Source organism: Sciurus carolinensis, chromosome 9 (assembly GCF_902686445.1).
Source record: "Sciurus carolinensis chromosome 9, mSciCar1.2, whole genome shotgun sequence".
NCBI lineage: Eukaryota > Metazoa > Chordata > Mammalia > Rodentia > Sciuridae > Sciurus > Sciurus carolinensis.
In genome coordinates this window covers 96,946,457-96,965,154 of record NC_062221.1, presented here as the reverse complement: position 1 = coordinate 96,965,154, position 18,698 = coordinate 96,946,457, and the positions used below count along the sequence as shown (strand labels likewise).

The 18,698-nt window shown below is 34.8% G+C and overlaps 1 protein-coding gene across 3 annotated transcripts in view; it reads left to right on the top strand.

The window, feature by feature from the left end:
* The window catches only part of Epha6 (EPH receptor A6), an 874,627-nt gene that overhangs the window by 166,051 nt on the left and 689,878 nt on the right, over positions 1–18,698 (top strand). The window contains exon 4 of one of the 3 annotated variants that reach the window (XM_047563346.1): positions 97–195. The exons of the other annotated variants lie outside the window; for them this stretch is intronic. Within the exon in view, the coding sequence (XP_047419302.1) occupies positions 97–155 (59 nt within the window). The 3' untranslated portion in view covers positions 156–195. Of the gene's footprint in view, positions 1–96; positions 196–18,698 lie in introns of those variants that run through there. 3 annotated transcript variants of the gene reach the window in all.

Sequence of the window (18,698 nt, the reverse complement as noted above, 5' to 3'; positions counted from 1 at the left end):
CCCTAGCTTTGAAACTAAAATAGCAGAATTGAGTAGTTGTATAAGAAACTATATGACCTGCAAAGTCTAAAACATTTTCTATCTGCTTCTTTACAGATATGCTTACAGATGCTTGCTTCATAAACAAATTATTATGTATCTGGGAATACAAATAAGGTGGTCAAATGTGTTACTTCTATCAAATTTTTAGTGTGTACTTTTTTTTTTCGACAATTAAACATAGAATAAAACCTCTAGCGGAACTACTGTCCTCAGTGTTAGCTATCTTTTTATTCATTCATTTATTAAAGCATCTGTGCTTAAGGAATAAAATTTCAAAAGCATTCAATAAAGAATTCAGTATTGATCTGTTAAGATAAATGCTATTAAAAGAACCTGAGAGAAAAAAACATATTTGTAAAATAAATCTAAATGTGTGTGTGTGTGCATGTGTGTGCGCGTGTGTGTGCGCGCACATTTTTTCATCCGGGAGTGTTAGTCCAATGTTACTGATTTAAGAGAATTTGTCAAGGACTCTCTTTAGTACTAACCATTATCTCATTCTTTAATATCTTAACTCTTTTCCAAAGTAGACACTAAAAATACATTTCTTAAAAATAGTTTAAATATTTTATATTTAGTCAAATAGTTTCTATTCCTTGTTTTAAAGAATGCACAGAAGCAAATGATAAAATTAAGGTTGTCTTTTACTTGCAAATTACTAGAAAATGAATTTATGTGACTCATAGACTCAATTTTTGGTAGGTTCCCTGTTTTCATTTCTACCTTCAAATAATATTAAACTTTTAGCAATCTCAAAATAATGTGTTTTTTAAGGTATGATGTAGAATTAGCAAAAATGTATTGTGTCATTATCGTATTCTGGAGAACAATAATTAACATGGTCCCTGTAAAATAATACACACATGCCTTGCCATTCATACTATTTAAATAATTGTGCAGTTACTTTTATTATATATATGTATTTATATATAGATTATATATGATAAAGTCATATACACACACACAATGTTCTAGTAATTCATTCTAAATCATCACCACTAAGGATTTGAAAAATCATTTGACATTTAATCTTAAAAAAATTTTTAGTGTTTCACTGTGGACATTATTATCTCCTTCCTAAGTATCAGTCTACCTTATGGTATTTGCCATTTGAATCTTTGTTCTTCAAACATAACTTTTTCTTTCTTTTCTTCCCTCCAGTCTTCCACGTAGCCTAGGATACATATGCAAAATCTTGAAATCTTAATTGGTAGACATGGAGTAGATTATTTAACTTATGCCTGCTTCCATTGAGGGGTGTGTGTATGTGTGTGTGTATATGTGTGTGTGTGTGTGTGTGTGTGTGTGTGTGTGTGTGTGTGTGTATGGATACCTGGCTTCCTGAGGAAGGCAGTGTGACTTTTGAAACGGATGCTAGTGGTGCTCACATAATTGTTTGGTTTTTCACACCAACAATGAAATGCTAAAGAGAGTCCAACGTTTGGAATGTCTCATTAAATGAATATTACTTCAAAGGGTTAATGATCAAAGTGTGTAAGAATTCCTAAAGGAGAAAGTGGTATTCTTTTGAGAGAATTCTCCTTAATGTAATAGCAGTGAATGATTGTGTATTTACTGTGTAGTGGCAATGAGATAGTAGTATTTCATGAACAAACGTCTTAATTTTGTTGTGACAGCTTGACTGTTTTCCCAGATGGTCAGCATTTCAGAGTTATATATATATTCATAAGCAGGATCAAAGTGTTAATTCTTATTAATATGATGTCATTAGTAGATCTAAGGAACCCTCCAAGGAGAAGTAAACTGAGGATTATTGACAAAAATTTTGTTATTAGAGAAGAAAATAATTACCAAATTATTTACTTTTGTTGGCCAACATTTTCAATCCTTTTCATAGGAAGTCATTAATTAAAATTAGGAGTAAATGCTCATGTTAAAAAATGAAATTAGCATTATACATCAAAGGTATCGTAAGAAAGTCTTACTAGTTGACAGCTTGACTAAGAAAAGGGAATTGTATGCTGCATTGAAAAAAATCAGTGCAGTGGCAACAACCTGAAATGATTTTTTTTTTTCCATCTGTGTCTCTAAATAGGGCCACCAAACAGCAGTGGCACTTTTCTCTAGAAACATTATATACATCTGTATTCTTTTCAAAAGGATCCAAGAGTGCTTGCTCCCATTACTATTAATTCCATTTCTTAATATAAGCTATTGGGACTGTGTAGATTCATTTTTAATACCAAAATGAAGATGCTTTTAAAATTATAAAAGTATTATAAAGGCAAAAAAAGAAAAAAAATGAAAACTGCCTTCACATCCAAATTTAATGTTAAAAAGAAAATATGCATATATAACAATTTAGAATGAACTGTGTGAAAGTCTGTGAGCTCATAAATGATAACTGAAAGAAGTGGGTTACTATGTGCAGAATAGAAAAGACTCTGGAGGGGAGGGGACACTACTGGTGAGGATGTGCTGGAGGGCATGGCCCTGTGTTCAGGAAACCCAGCTCCCCCAGAGTTACCAGTGGCCCCTACTCCCTAACAGCATTACCATGTTCACCCACCTCACAGAAAGCAGTGATTTTAAAATTTTAATTAGTAACAGAAAAACATCACTGATTGAAGATCTGTGGGAAGTGACATTTTTTAATTAAGGGAAAACATTCAAGGAAATTCAACACTGTTAGGTTCTGTTTCAGAGTGGCTTCAGTTATTGTCTTTCCTTGGCATACTTACACCATCTGACAAACTTGCAGGTTGTTCCTTGTTCCATTGTTCATTCTCTCTGAAGAAAAATTTAAAAGCTTCATTCAAGAACAAGGGTAATTCCCAAAATATGAATGAAGTAAACATAAGCATGTGTATTGTACTAAGCAGAGTATTGCAGGTATTGGCATTCTAAGATGTTTCTTCCTGTGATGGTTCACATAATAAACAGTGATTTGACAGGAAATCCTGTGAGGTCACTACTGAAGTGACAGTATAAGAGTAATGAATTGGAAATGATTAAATATTACTATAAAATCTGAGAGCAGTATTTTCTTGTTTGTCTTTCATAATAGAAAAATCTTAGAAGTGATGGGTCTTAATTATTGCACCTTGTTCAATAATAATTTCTGCTAATTTTTGTTCTTATATACTGCTGTTTACATGTGATACTTTCAATAGTCAAATAGTAATCTACATGGAAATCAAGTTGTGCAAGACTCAGTATGACTTCAAACGAGTAATGTATTTTCCAGTATTAAATCAGCACTTATGATTTTCATTTTAAATATCTGAATTTTCACATTGAATTCAAAACTGTTTCTCTAAATATTAATATTTTCTACAGAATCTGTACTTTAAAAATTTTCTCTTACATTGTTAAATTTATTTTTTTTCCCAGTTTATTTTGTTTGGATCACTTGAAGTGAATTTTCCTTTTGAGCCTTCTTTCCTTACTCCACTTTTTTAAATGAATGAAAAGTATTTTACCTCCAAGTACTTTTGTTTGTTTCAGTGCTGGGAATTGAACCAAGGACCTCATGCATGAGAGACAAGTGCTTGAGCACTGAGCTATATACCCAGCTCAAGAATTTCTTGAGTTTTCACAGAGATAAACTCTTCACCTCATGGAGATTATTGCCTAATATGAACTTCCCAATTTTAGAAAAGAAGTAAACTGGTTAAGAAAGTTCTATCAGAATATCTATATTATGAAAGATTTGTTTCCTTTAAATAAAGCATGAAAAAGTTAAAAATGGAGACAAATTTAAAATTTTGTAATAATAACCCTACAAAATATGACATAAAATAAACTATGTTAAAGTTGTAATTTTATAAGCACTGAAATTTCTTTTAGCTGTGAATACATCATCACAATCAAGATGATGAACATGATAAACCTATCTGTCACCCCCAAATATTTCCTTGCACAACTCTGTAATTCCTCTCTCCTACTATTCCCTGTGGTCAGTCTCTATGGCTTTGTACATTAGTGTCTACGCATTGGTCCACATTTCTAGAATCTTATATCACAGGGTTATACAAATATACACTCTTTTCCTGGATGCTTTAACTTAGCATAGTTATCTGACATTTATTCATGTATTTGTGTATTTCTGTAATTCAGTTGTATTTATTTGAGTGTAGAATATTGATTAGATACCAGTTCACTTGTTTATGGAAATCTTGGCAGTTTTCTGTTTGGGATTATTACAAATAAAGTTGTTAAGGATATTTATATATAGTTCTTTAATTGGACATATATTTTAATTTTTCTCAGGTAAAGAATTGAACATACAGGTTATGATGTATAATTGCCTCACTACAAGCTTTCCTAGGCATCGATGAATGTTTAGCCCAATAGTATTGTGAAATGTCTTTTGCTAGGTACATAAATGTTTAGGATCATTACATTCTCTTGATGAACTCATCACTTTCTTATAGTGAATTTACCTTCTTTGTTCCCATGTGATTGTCTCAGAGATGTGTGAATACTGGTGTGATGTCTGAATAAAGGGGTGATATTTGAATATAGAATTTCTCATTTGAATTCTTGGCCCAGTTCTTTACCTCTTTGTATTGTTCATATTCTTTCCCTTTTAACTTTGCAGTTCTTCCCAGGAAGTACAGGTGTTTTACCCTAGTCCTTGATTTTGACCTCCCCTGTGTATTTCAGAAAATGGAGTTGGAGTGTAAGTTACAAATGTGTGCCAGTTCTGAGACTGTGCTCAAGAGATCTAGCATGTCTTTACTTGTTCTTCTCCTCCTCTGTTACCACCAGAAGAGTTTTCCTTGCATTTATTGGAACACATTGATCCCTAGTCTGCAGTGAGGAGCCCAGCCCAGCCAGATTCACAGATTACAGCAGAGTCAGGCTGCTTCAATCCAGTCTAGAACAGATGGCCCCAGAAAAGGCACTGAATAAATGCTGGAAGATAAAAAATATATAGGTATATCACCAGGCACAGTGGGGCTGCATGTGATCGCAGCAGTTCAGGAGGCAGGCAGGAGGAGCAGGGAATCAACAGCTTTAGCAATTTAGGGAGGCCCTAAGCAACTCAGCGAGATCCTGTCTCTAAATAAGATAAAAAAAAAGTGACTGGGGATGTGACTCAGTAGTTACATGTCCCCAAGTTCAATCCCCAGTACAAAAAAACAAAAGAAAACAAACAAAAATGTATTTTTATTATGTGTGTGTGTGTGTGTGTGTGTGTATAAACACACACTCACAGTAATGCATTATGACTAATTTACATAAAAAGTTCACAAGTGGAGTCATTATATAAAAATGACAAGACAACATGCCATGTAACCCTGGAAAAGCTAGAAAAATATCATTTCTAAGGTATTTACAGTAAACTAAAATGGACCTGCAGAGTTCCTAAGTCATTTGAAGCATGCATGAAAGATCAAAAAATGCAGGATGGAGAAACAAAGCAGAAACAATATTATCAGGTAAGAAAGTTTAAAATTAGTTTATTATAAGCAAAAATAAGGGTCCCAGAATGAGAAATGCTGCTAACCATGCTCATGGAATACCAACTCTGTGCCTGACCAAGAGAGATTTCACAGGAAGAAATTCACCTTGGCCAATAAAGTAACTTCTAACCATGTGGGTGAAAAGACACTGATCTGAAAGGGATCTGATAAAAGCACTAAGAGTCACCTTTAAAACTTATTTTTAAAATTATATAATTTGAGTATAATTCACATAAATTTATGCTTAAATCATCAACAAAGCTTTTCTTCATTTCAGTTACTTGGAATTTATATAATATGTGTGTGTGTGTGTGTCTGTGTGTGTGTGTGTGTGTGTATCTGTATCTATATCTATATATCTATATATATATATGTAATTCTTCGTAGACCCTGTCTTACTGTTACAATGAAAAGAATTGCACCCACAGAGTGCAGATAGATAACTGGCACTTCTTTCTCACAATTTATCAGAAAGGTTTTAGACCCTACCTTGAAAATATATTCCAAATCTGTTTTTTTTTTTTTTTTTTTTTTACCCTGGGATACTGTTAACCTAATAGGTCAAAATTATATTGGATAACCCAATGGTTCCACGTTTGAACTCAACATCCATTCTCCAAGGAGTATCTAGTCTGGTCTTCAATCTTCTGTTGGCTTCATGTTTTCCTTAAAATAAAGGAATGTCCCTCATGGACATTGCTTTTGTTGCTTCCTTTGTCCCAAGTATCCCCTCTTTACTACTATTAGTTTGCTAGAGCTGCCATAACAAAAGTCTGCTGAATGGGGACTTAATCCACAGATATTTATTTTGTCATAGTTCTGGAGAATGAAGATCCAAGATCAAGGTAATGAATGACATGGTTAGTTCTTGGCTTGCAGATGGCCACCTTCCCTCTATGTTCTCAATGACCATTGCTCTGTGCACATCCACTTGAGGTGCATACACACAAGTCTTTTTGGATTTAGTTCCACTCTTATGATCTCATTTAATTAGCTCCCTAAAACCCCTGTTTGTAACTGTAGTCACATTGGGGATTAAGTCTCAACTCAGGTCATCACATGACTGATGAATTTTTTTTTTATTTGTTCTAAGTAGTTATACATGACAGAATGCATTTTGGCACATCATGCATAAATGGAGTGCACCTTCTCATTCTTCTGGTTGTACATGGTGGTGTAGAGTTACACCAGTCATGTAATCAATCATTTGTGCACATAGGGTAATAATGTCCAATTCATTCTACTCTCCTTCCTACCCTCATCCCCCCTCCCCTTCCTTCACTCCCCTCTGTCTAATCCTAGCCCCACCCCCAATGACTTCTCATCATTTAGTTTGTTTCAACACAGTTTCTCATCAGCTCTTCGTCAACTATGGTCTATTCTCAGAGTTAGGTAACTCTTCAGGACCAAGGACCTGTTTGACACTGTTTGACACATTAAGATTATTATCCCAGAATTGGACTTGGTACACATGAAACAATGAGAAAAACTTCTTTGTAATGAATGCATTCTTCCATATGCTAGTTTATGGATATAACCATTTCTGGATATGCCACAGACTTTAATAGAAAACAGAGCTTCATGATCCATGGTGTTACTCAGAAAGACAGAACACAATAATGTTATTCTCAGTATGCCACCAAGTAGATAACTGATTTATTGAGGAATTACAACATATCATTATTTATTGGGATAGCATCTTAATTTTTTCCAACAATTGCCCAAGCTTTGTTATTGTGAAATTTCTTTGTTTCCTAAGTAGCATCTTCCTTGTTTTTCTTTTTTTATTTTTTTCTTGGACAGATGCCGTCATTTTTCAGCTATAGTGTTATTAGTTTATTCTATTACTTATTCATTTGAAAATGTCAATCTCAAATTTTACTCAAAGCTTTTTCGACATTTACCATCTGCGATGACAGCTCTTTAGTTTCATGAGTACTACGATGTGAGTGGTCTTGTGGATACCTCTTTTCTCTGTCTTTCTAGGTGCCAGCTCCTTCTGTGATGTGACAACAGTGGGCAAATGTCTTCTTGACCTGAGAAGTGAGATTACAGTCTTCTTTTTTGGTTATTTCTGCTTCTCAGGCTGATGTGCACTTCAAACATCCTCTATTTGTCAGGCCTTCCAGTTCCTAGTTCTGTTGTGCATGTGCTTTCTGTGGAGAATTAGGTAAGAGGAGCCCATTTCATGGATCACTGGAGAAGCAGGTCAAGATTCAGCTCCACGTATTTCATCTCTCTATTCTTCATTAAAACACAACAGTGCTGCTAGGGTACCTTTTCCCTGTGGTTTCTGCTTGAATGAATGTTAGTGGGTCAGCTCAAGCCAGCCAGCCTTATTCCCATCTATTTGGCTCAAGGTTAGTTCGTAGCCTTGCTTCAGCATGCAGTGGGAAGGCAGACTGCTCATAGAGCTCCTTTTCTCTATAGATATGGAGGGAACTTCCAGCTCTCTATTTTGAACAGTGTCATGACTGAGTAGCAATAAAGTATCTTTTGGTCCATTACCTACCAACTTCTTAGAAATCTAATTTAACAAGTCAAAGGAAACGTTGTGTTAGTTTACCTGAAATAATCAATTTGTAATGAGGAAAGGTTTATTTTGACTCATGGTTTTACAGGTTTGGTCCGTGGTCCCTTGGACATTGCTTTAGGCTTGTAGTGGCACAGTACATCAGCAGGAGTATGGTAGAGGAAGCTGTTCATCTCATAGCAGCCAAAAAGCAAAAAAGAGACAGGGATGAGGCCCAGTGACCCCTTCAAGGACACATCCACTAGGCCCTATCTCCTAAAGGTTCTACTACCTCCCAGTAGTGTCAAAAAGTGGGCAATAACCCTTTAACACACAGGCCTTTGGATATTCAATATCCAAACTATAGCAGACATTTTAGGCAACTCCAAATATTGGAGAAGTTCTTTAACCAGACTTCCCTCACATGACTCCAAAGTCCATTCTCTCATTGCTCCTTATTGCTCTGTTGATTGAAGACACTGAATCGGCAAAACCTGATGAACAATTCCTTGAGTTAGTATTAGAGTTTGTGAATTAGTAGTGTAGATTCCTAAAAATGATCAAATTAAATGTGGTCATTGTTGAAATTGCCGATATGTTACAGCACAATATGTTGTAGTATATATCTCAACTAAAATGGGTATTTTCTATGAAAACGCTTTCTACCTTTTACCCTTTTATTACCAGTAAAAATTACTTATACTTTTAAATGGTATGAGATTAAATTAGGGCAACTATTTTGTACTTTTTACAACTTTAATTTTTTTTAACTTCTGTACTGAATATTTTTAAATGTTTTAATTCCACTTTTTTTTCCTTTTTTCTTTTCTTTTTTTTCATGAGTGGTTGAACCCAGGGGAGATTTGTCAATGAGCTGCATCCCCAGCCCTTTTTACTCTTTTTTTGAAACAGGGTCTTGCTAAGTTGATGAGGCCAGCCTCAAACTTGTGACCTTCCTGCCTCCCTCCCAAATTTCTGGGATTACAGGAATGTGCCACCATGTGTGATAACACTATAATTTGTTACGCTTGTATATCAACTTTCCCAATTAACAATTTATTACCTAGAAGGCATTTCACCTCCAGAACCCTATTTAGATTTTGAGCATTACATTCTTATGTTATTTTCATTTTGTAATTTGTCTTTTATAATTTGTTTTTCATATTCTGACATTACTACTATATTTATTTGATGAAATGTTAGCTATAATATAAGCTAATAAGATTAAAGACAATTGTCAGGGAAAATATATTTTTCAATTTTATATTTTGTTAATTTTAGAAGTGAAATTTTAGACTTTTTAAAAATAATTTACAGGGCTGGGATTATAGCTCAGTTGGTAGAGTGTTTGCTTCACAAGCATAAGGCCCTGGGTTCAAATCCCCAGCACCGCAAAAAAAAAAAAAAAAAAAAAAAAAAAAAAAAATTTACACTGTTTTTAAATTACTGTATGAATATTCACTTATACAAAGGTTCTCAAATAGGAAAATCTAATTTTCTTTTTTGAACAGTTTTATGTTAAAATTCAATTATGTATAAAACTAAATATTGACCTGAGTAAACAATCATCTGTGAGATTAGTAGAATGAATCTTTGTAACATTTATATTTTATACCCTGAAATTGATCTTTTAATTCATTTTAATGGAAGAGATGTTTTGCATTTTAGTATGTTTTATTGGAGAGTAAAATGGCAAAGCTTATCTCTCGCAGAGTTCATCTCTTTCTCTGTCCTTTATTTCCCTCTTTAGAGAAACCTTTTAGGAGAAAATCTGGTGGTCAGTTCATTGCCCATTCTTTTAGAACAATAATTTGCATATCAAAGTCCAGATGGGAATAAACATACTCTGAGGTCCCATCTGCTGATCTCTTTCTTTTGAGACCTAGTATGGTAAGAGTATTAGATTGGAGAAGACAGCTTAATTTTTCAAATAATACTGGTTTCTTTCAAGTGACAAAATACGCAAGTATTTGCTATGTTTAAATTATTAGTCATTTGAGATCACTAATACCAAAATAAATTATTGTTCTCAGTTATAAGAAGTGGTGGTACAATGTCATTAGAAGATCTTTTTGCAGCTTGCTATGATTTCATATGAAAAATATGGTCATTAAATGACTATAAACTGTAAGCATTTGAATAAATCATTTTTTGAATTTTAGAATAGGTACACATATCCTGGCATATCTTAGATCTAACTGACCTGGAAAAAAAATCTTAAAAATAAACACTTTACAATCTCAAACATGAGAGTTTGAACAATGCATGAAATGAACACAGGAATATTTGTTGTTTGTTTGTATGTTTGTTTTTAAACACAGGAAAAATTGTGCGTTTGTTTTTTTCTTTGAGAACTAAATTTAGAATCTAAATAGAGGAGAAAAATAGTTCAAATTTTCACAATTATGAAATTGAAAAGAATGTTTACAGGATGCAGTTAACTCACATCTTCTATAAGCCAAGATAACTCATTGGTACAGTATCAGCCCACAAAGAGTTGACATTCACAAAGCTTCTCCCTTATTGCTCCCTGGGTATTTTTTCTTCCTATTTCAGTGTTAGAAATTTTCAGTGACTTGATTCTGGTTTGTCTTATTTGAAATATTACCTAAAAATAAAATAGAAACAAAGCCACTATTTAGTGATAAACTTTCTACTTTGTTAAATCCCTGCAGAATTAAAATTATTTTTGTGTAACAGTAAACCCATTTAAGGAGTTTGTTATAATTTAATGGGAAATACTCCCTCTGTGGGTAGTTTTAAAAGAATGTCATATAGTTTGGTGGTGAAGTATGCAGACTGTGAAGACAAGTTGACGGAATTCAAAACTGACTTGTCACTCATGAAGTAGTGATCAGCCACTGTGATGAAGAGGAGATAGCATTACCTAAATCTTGAGATTGTTGTTAGGATTAAATGAGATAATGTACACAGGGTTTAGCATAATCCCTTTAATTTTATAAGCAACTCCTATTGTGCCAACTTTCATAATCTTTTAATATTTTATAATCTAGTAACTTAAAATCTTACTAGAGAAGAGAGAGAAGATAGAGGGAGAGTGGAATAAGAGAGAAGGAGGAATAGGGAGTGTGTTGGGAAAAATGGAAGAATTGATTAAAAATATAGTTCTTATATTAGAGGTTTGAAACTGGATAGAAAAACTATATCTGTTGTTTTACAAGTGTTCATCATGTTCATGTTTCCTGAAGAATATTGGTCTCAATAGAATTTAAGCTATTTTTACTGTTAAGAATTGGCATGAATAAACATTTATAGGTTAAGTGAAACCTCTGTTGAAAATAAGTGAATCCAGTTGCTTGTTTAATGTACCAAAACCCAACCTTCTAATGCTTTATAATGGTCTCAGTTCCTCTCTTAGAACTATAAGGAAATAGCTTCTGTCCCAGAGGTATACTGCCTTTAAAGAAAGTCTATTTTTATTAACATCCCTTTGTGGCTATAACTCCTATTATGTGGTTGGAGTAAAGTATCTTGCCGATGACCCATTTCTAATAGATCTTAATCAAGGATGATTTGCAACACAGACACAAATTTCTTTTATTTAGGCTTATTTTTATTTCCCACATCCTGATCCCCAAAGTGAAATTGGGTGTCTAGAATTTTTGCCATTCAAATTGTTAATGATCAAACTTTCTCTGATACTGTCTAACATCTAAAATATGCTTAACATCATTTTGGAATTATGATTAGTTTTATTTTGGTATTCCAAAAGTGAAAGAAAACAAAATAACAAAAAAGAAACTAGAGAGGGTTTTTTTTTTTTTATTGTAAACAAATGGGATACATGTTGATTCTCTGTACATGGCGTAAAGGCATACCATTTGTGTAATCATAAATTTACATAGGGTAATGTTGTTTGATTCATTCTGCCATTTTTTCCCTTCCCCCCCTCCCCTCCCACCCTTCCCCTCCATCTATACAGTCCTTCCTTCCTCCATTCCTGCCTCCCTCCCTAAACCCAACTCCAACCCCAACACTAACCCTTCCCACCCCCCATTATCTGTCATCATCCACTTATTAGAGATATCATTCTTCCTTTGGTTTTTTGAGATTGGCTTATCTCACTTAGCATGATATTCTCCAGTTTCATCCATTTGCCTGCAAATGCCATAATTTTATCATTCTTTATGGCTGAGTAATATTCCATTGTATATATATACCACATTTTCATTATCCATTCATCAACTGAAGGACATCTAGGTTGGTTCCACAATCTGGCTATTGTGAACTGAGCAGCTATGAACATTGATGTGGCTGTATCTCTGTAATATGCTGATTTTAAGTCCTTTGGGTATAGGCCAAGGAGTGGGATAGCTGGGTCAAATGGTGGTTCCATTCCAAGTTTTCTGAGGAATCTCCACACTGCTTTCCAGAGTGGCTGCACTAATTTGCAGCCCCACCAGCAATGTAAGAGTGTACCTTTCTCCCCACATCCTCGCCAACACCTGTTGTTGCTTGTGTTCTTGATAATCGCCATTCTAATTGGGGTGAGATGGAATCTTAGGGTGGTTTTGATTTGCATTTCTCTTATTACTAGAGATGTTGAAAATTTTTCCATATGTTTGTTGATTGCTTGTAGATCTTCTTCTGTGAAGTGTCTATTCATTTCTTTAGCCCATTTGTCAATTGGATTATTTACATTCATGGTGTAGAGTTTTTTGAGTTCTTTATAGATTCTGGAGATTAGCGCTCTATCTGAAGTATGATTGGCAAAGATTTTCTCCCATTCTGTAGGCTCTTTCTTCGCATTGCTGATAGTTTCCTTTGCTGAGAGAAAGCTTTTTAGTTTGAATCTATCCCAGTTATTGATTCTTGCTTTTATTTCTTGTGCTATGGGAGTCCTGTTGAGGAAGTCTGGTCCTAAGCTGACATGTTGAAGCTCTGGACCTACTTTTTCTTCTATAAGATGCAGGGTCTCTGGTCTGATTCCGAGGTCCTTGATCCATTTTGAGTTTAGTTTCGTGCATGGTGAGAGATATGGGTTTAGTTTCATTCTGTTGCATATGGATTTCCAATTCTCCCAGCACCATTTGTTGAAGAGGGTATCTTTTCTCCATTGCATATTTTTGGCCCCTTTGTCTAGTATGAGGAAATTATATTTATTTGGGTTTGTGTCTGTGTCCTCTATTCTGTACCATTGATTCACCTTTCTATTTTGGTACCAATACCATGCCGTTTTTGTTACTATTGCTTTGTAGTAGAGTTGAAGATCTGGTATTGCGATACCCCCTGCTTCACTCTTTCTGCCAAGGATTGCTTTAGCTATTCTGGGTTTTTTATTCTTCCAGATGAATTTCATAATTGCTTGCTCTATTTCTGTAAGGTACATCATTGGGATTTTAATTGGAATTGCATTGAATCTGTATAGCACTTTTGGTAGTATGGCCATTTTGACAATATTAATTCTTCCTATCCAAGAACATGGGAGATCTTTCCATCTTCTAAGGTTTTCTTGAATTTCTTTCTTTAGTGTTCTGTAGTTCTCATTGTAGAGGTCTTTCACCTCTTTTGTGAGATTGATTCCCAAGTATTTTATTTTTTTCGAAGCTATTGTGAATGGTGTAGTTTTCCTAATTTCTCTTTCTGAAGATTCATTGCTTATGTATAAAAATGCCTTAGATTTATGTGCATTGATCTTTTTTTTTTTTTTTTTTTATTTATTTATTTTTTTTTACGTTTACATAGGGTAATGATGTTTATTATATTTTTCCCCTCCCCCCCACCCCTCCCACCCCTCCCACCCCTCCCACCCCTCTTTTCCTTCTACACAGTCCTTCTTTCCTTCATTCTTACTGCTCTCCTTAGCCTAACTCTAAACCTAACCCTAAACCTAATGGTAGCCCCTCCCACCCCCCATTATATGTCCTCATCCGCTTATCAGCGAGATCATTCGTCCTTTAGTTTTTTGAGATTGGCTTATCTCACTTAGCATGATATTCTCCAATTTCGACCATTTGCCTACAAATGCCATAATTTTATCATTCTTCATTGAGGAGTAATATTCCATTGTATAAATATGCCACAGTTTCTTTATCCATTCATCAACTGAAGGACATCTAGGTTGGTTCCACAATCTGGCTATGGTGAATTGAGTAGCAATGAACATTGATGTGGCTGTATCTCTGTAGTATGCTGATTTTAAGTCCTTTGGGTATAGGCCAAGGAGTGGGATAGCTGGGTCAAATGGTGTTTCCATTCCAAGCTTTCTGAGGAATCTCCACACTGCTTTCCAGAGTGGTTGCACTAATTTGCAACCCCACCAGCAATGTATGAGTGTTCCTTTTTCACCACATCCTCGCCAACACCTATTGTTGCTTGTATTCTTGATAATCGCCATTCTAATTGGGGTGAGATGAAATCTTAGGGTAGTTTTGATTTGCATTTCCCTTATTACTAGGGATGTTGAACATTTTTTCATATATCTGGTGATTACTTGTACTTCTTCTTCTGTGAAGTGTCTGTTCATTTCCTTAGCCCATTTGTTGATTGGATTATTTGTATTCTTCGTGTAGAGTTTTTTGAGTTCTTTATAGATTCTGGAAATTAGCGCTCTATCTGAGGTATGGTTGGCAAAGATATTCTCCCACTCTGTAGGCTCTCTCTTCACATTTCTGATAGTTTCCTTTGCTGAGAGAAAGCTTTTTAGTTTGAATCTATCCCAGTTGTTGATTCTTGCTTTTATTTCTTGTGCTATGGGAGTCCTGTTAAGGAAATCTGATCCTGAGCCAACAAGTTGAAGATTTGGACCTACTTTTTCTTCTATAAGATGCAGGGTCTCTGGTCTGATTCCGAGGTCCTTGATCCATTTTGAGTTGAGTTTTGTGTAGGGTGAGAGATAGGGGTTTAGTTTCATTCTATTGCATATAGTTTTCCAGTTTTCCCAGCACCATTTGTTGAAGAGGCTATCTTTTCTCCATTGCATATTGTTGGAACCTTTGTCTAGTATGAGAAAATTGTATTTATTTGGGTTTGTGTCCATGTCCTCTATTCTGTACCATTGATCTACCTGTCTATTTTGGTACCAATACCATGCCGTTTTTGTTACTATTGCTTTGTAGTAGAGTTGAAGATCTGGTATTGCAATACCCCCTGCTTCGCTCTTGCTACTGAGGATTGCTTTAGCTATTCTAGGTTTTTTATTCTTCCAGATGAATTTCATAATTGCTTGCTCTATTTCTGCGAGGTACATCATTGGGATTTTAATTGGAATTGCATTGAATCTGTATAGAACTTTAGGTAGTATAGCCATTTTGACGATATTAATTCTGCCTATCCAGGAACATGGGAGATCTTTCCATCTTCTAAGGTTTTCTTGAATTTCTTTCTTTAGTGTTCTGTAGTTCTCATTGTAGAGGTCTTTCACCTCTTTTGTGAGATTGATTCCCAAGTATTTTATTTTTTTCGATGCTATTGTGAATGGAGTAGTTTTCCTAATTTCTCTTTCTGAAGATTCATCACTTATGTATAAAAATGCATTGGATTTATGAGCATTGATCTTGTAACCTGCTACTTTACTGAATTCACTTATGAGTTCTAAAAGTTTTCTGGTGGAATTTCCAGGTTCCTCTAAATATATAATCATGTCATCAGCGAACAGGGATAGTTTGAGTTCTTCTTTTCCTATTCGTATCCCTTTAATTTCTTTGGTTTGTCTGATTGCTCTGACTAGAGTCTCAAGGACGATGTTGAATAGAAGCGGTGAAAGAGGGCATCCCTGCCTTGTTCCAGTTTTTAGGGGGAACGCTTTCAGTTTTTCACCATTTAGAATGATATTAGCCATGGGCTTAGCGTAGATGGCCTTTATAATGTTTAGGAATGTTCCCATTACCCCAATTTTTTCTAGTGTTTTGAGCATGAAGGGATGCTGTATTTTATCAAATGCTTTTTCTGCATCTATTGAAATAATCATGTGATTCTTAACTTTAAGTCTGTTGATATGGTGAATGACATTTATTGATTTCCGAATGTTGAACCAACCTTGCATCCCTGGGATAAAACCCACTTGATCGTGGTGCACTATCTTTTTAATATATATTTGTATGCGATTTGCTAAAATTTTGTTGAGAATTTTTGCATCGATGTTCATTAAGGATATTGGTCTGAAATTTTCTTTCCTTGATGTGTCTCTGTCTGGTTTAGGTATCAGGGTGATATTAGCTTCATAGAACGAGTTTGGTAGGGTTCCCTCCTCTTCTATTTCATGGAATAGTTTGAGGAGTATTGGAATGAGCTCTTCTTTAAAGGTTTTATAGAACTCGGCTGAGAACCCATCTGGTCCTGGACTTTTCTTTGTTGGTAGGCTTTTGATGACCTCTTCTATTTCATTGTTTGAAATTGGTTTATTTAAGTTGTGTATGTCCTCCTCGTTCAGTTTAGGTAGTTCATATGTCTCTAGAAATTTGTTGATGTCTTCAAGGTTTTCTGTTTTGTTGGAGTATAGATTTTCGAAATAGCTTCTAATTATGTTTTGTATTTCACTCGTGTCTGTTGTGATGTTTCCTTGTTCATTCCGAATTTTAGTAATTTGAGTTTTCTCCCTCTTTCTCTTTGTTAGTGTGGCTAAGGGTTTATCAATTTTATTTATTTTTTCAAAGAACCAACTATTTATTTTATTAATTTTTCCGATTGTTTCTTTTGTTTCGATTTCGTTGATTTCGGCTCTGATTTTAACTATTTCCTGTCTTCTACTACTTTTGGTATTGGTCTGCTCTTCTTTTTCTAGTGCTTTGAGCTGTAGTGTTAAGTCGTTTATTTGTTGATTTCTACTTCTTTTTTTGAATGCACCCCATGAAATAAATCTTCCTCTAAGTACTGCTTTCATAGTGTCCCAGAGATTTTGATATGATGTGTCTTTGTTCTCGTTTACTTCTAAGAATTTTTTTATTTCCCTCCTGATGTCTTCTGTTATCCATTCATCATATAATAGTGTATTATTTAGTCTCCAGGTATTGGAGAAGTTTCTGTTTTTTATTCTGTCATTTATTTCTAATTTCAATCCATTATGATCTGATAGAGTGCAAGGTAGTATCTCTATCTTCTTGTATTTGCTAACAGTAGCTTTGTGGCATAAAATATGGTCTATTTTAGAGAAGGATCCATGTGCTGCTGAGAAGAAAGTGTATCCATTCTTTGTTGGATGGTATATTCTATATAAGTCCGTTAAGTCTAAATTGCTGATTGTGTTGTTGAGATCTATAGTTTCTTTATTCAATTTTTGTTTGGACGATCTATCCAGTGGTGAGAGAGGTGTGTTAAAATCGCCTAGTATTATTGTGTTGTGGTCTATTTGATTTCTGGAATTGAGAAGGATTTGTTTGACGTACGTGGATGAGCCAATGTTCGGGGCATAGATATTTATGATTGTTATGTCTTGCTGATTTATGCTTCCCTTAAGCAGCATGTAGTGTCCTTCTTTATCCCTTCTGACTAGTTTTGGTTTGAAGTCCACATTATCTGAGATGAGGATGGATACTCCAGCTTTTTTGCTGTGTCCGTGTGCATGGTATGTTTTCCCCCATCCTTTCACCTTTAGTCTATGGGTGTCTCTTTCTATGAGATGTGTCTCTTGCAGGCAGCATATTGTTGGATTTTTCTTTTTAATCCAATCTGCCAGTCTGTGTCTTTTGATTGATGAATTCAGGCCATTAACATTCAGGGTTATTATTGTGATATGATTTGTATTCCCAGTCAATTGACTCATATTTGTTTTTGACATGATTCGGTTTCTCCTTTATTTGGCTATTCCTTTAGGCTAGCGCCTCCTGTTGCTGATTTGCATCGTTGTTTTTCATCTCTTCCTCATGGAATATTTTGCTGAGAATGTTCTGTAATGCTGGCTTTCTTTTTGTAAATTCCTTTAGCTTTTGTTTATCATGGAAGGATCTTATTTCATCGTCAAATTTGAAGGTAAGTTTTGCTGGGTATAAGATTCTTGGTTGGCATCCATTTTCTTTCAGGGCTTGGTATATGTTGTTCCAGGCCCTTCTAGCTTTTAGGGTCTGGATTGAAAAATCTGCTGATATTCTTATTGGTTTCCCTCTGAATGTAATTTGATTCTTTTCTCTCGCGGCCTTTAAAATTCTGTCTTTATTTTGTATGTTAGGTATTTTCATAATAATGTGCCTTGGTGTGGGTCTGTTGTAATTTTGTATGTTTGGAGTTCTATAAGCCTCTTGTACTTGGTTTTCCATTTCGTTCTTCAGATTTGGGAAATTTTCTGTTATTATTTCATTGAATAGATTGTTCATTCCTTTGGTTTGTTTCTCTAAGCCTTCCTCAATCCCAATAATTCTCAAATTTGGCCTTTTCATGATATCCCATAGTTCTTGGAGATTCTGTTCATGATTTCTTACCATCTTCTCTGTTTGTTCCACTTTGTTTTCAAGGTTAAATATTTTGTCTTCAATGTCTGAGGTTCTGTCTTCCAGGTGTTCTATCCTATTGGTTATGCTTTCTATGGAGTTTTTAACTTGGTTTATTGTTTCCTTCATTTCAAGGATTTCAGTTTGGTTTTTTTTTCAGTATCTCTAACTCTTTATTGAAATGATCTCTTGCTTCCCGTATTTGGTCTTTTAACTGTTGATTGGTGCGATCATTTAATGCCTGCATTTGCTCTTTCATCTCCTCCTTCAATGCCTGCATTTGCTCTTTCATCTCCTCATTAGCTTCCCTGATCGTTTTAATTACGTACA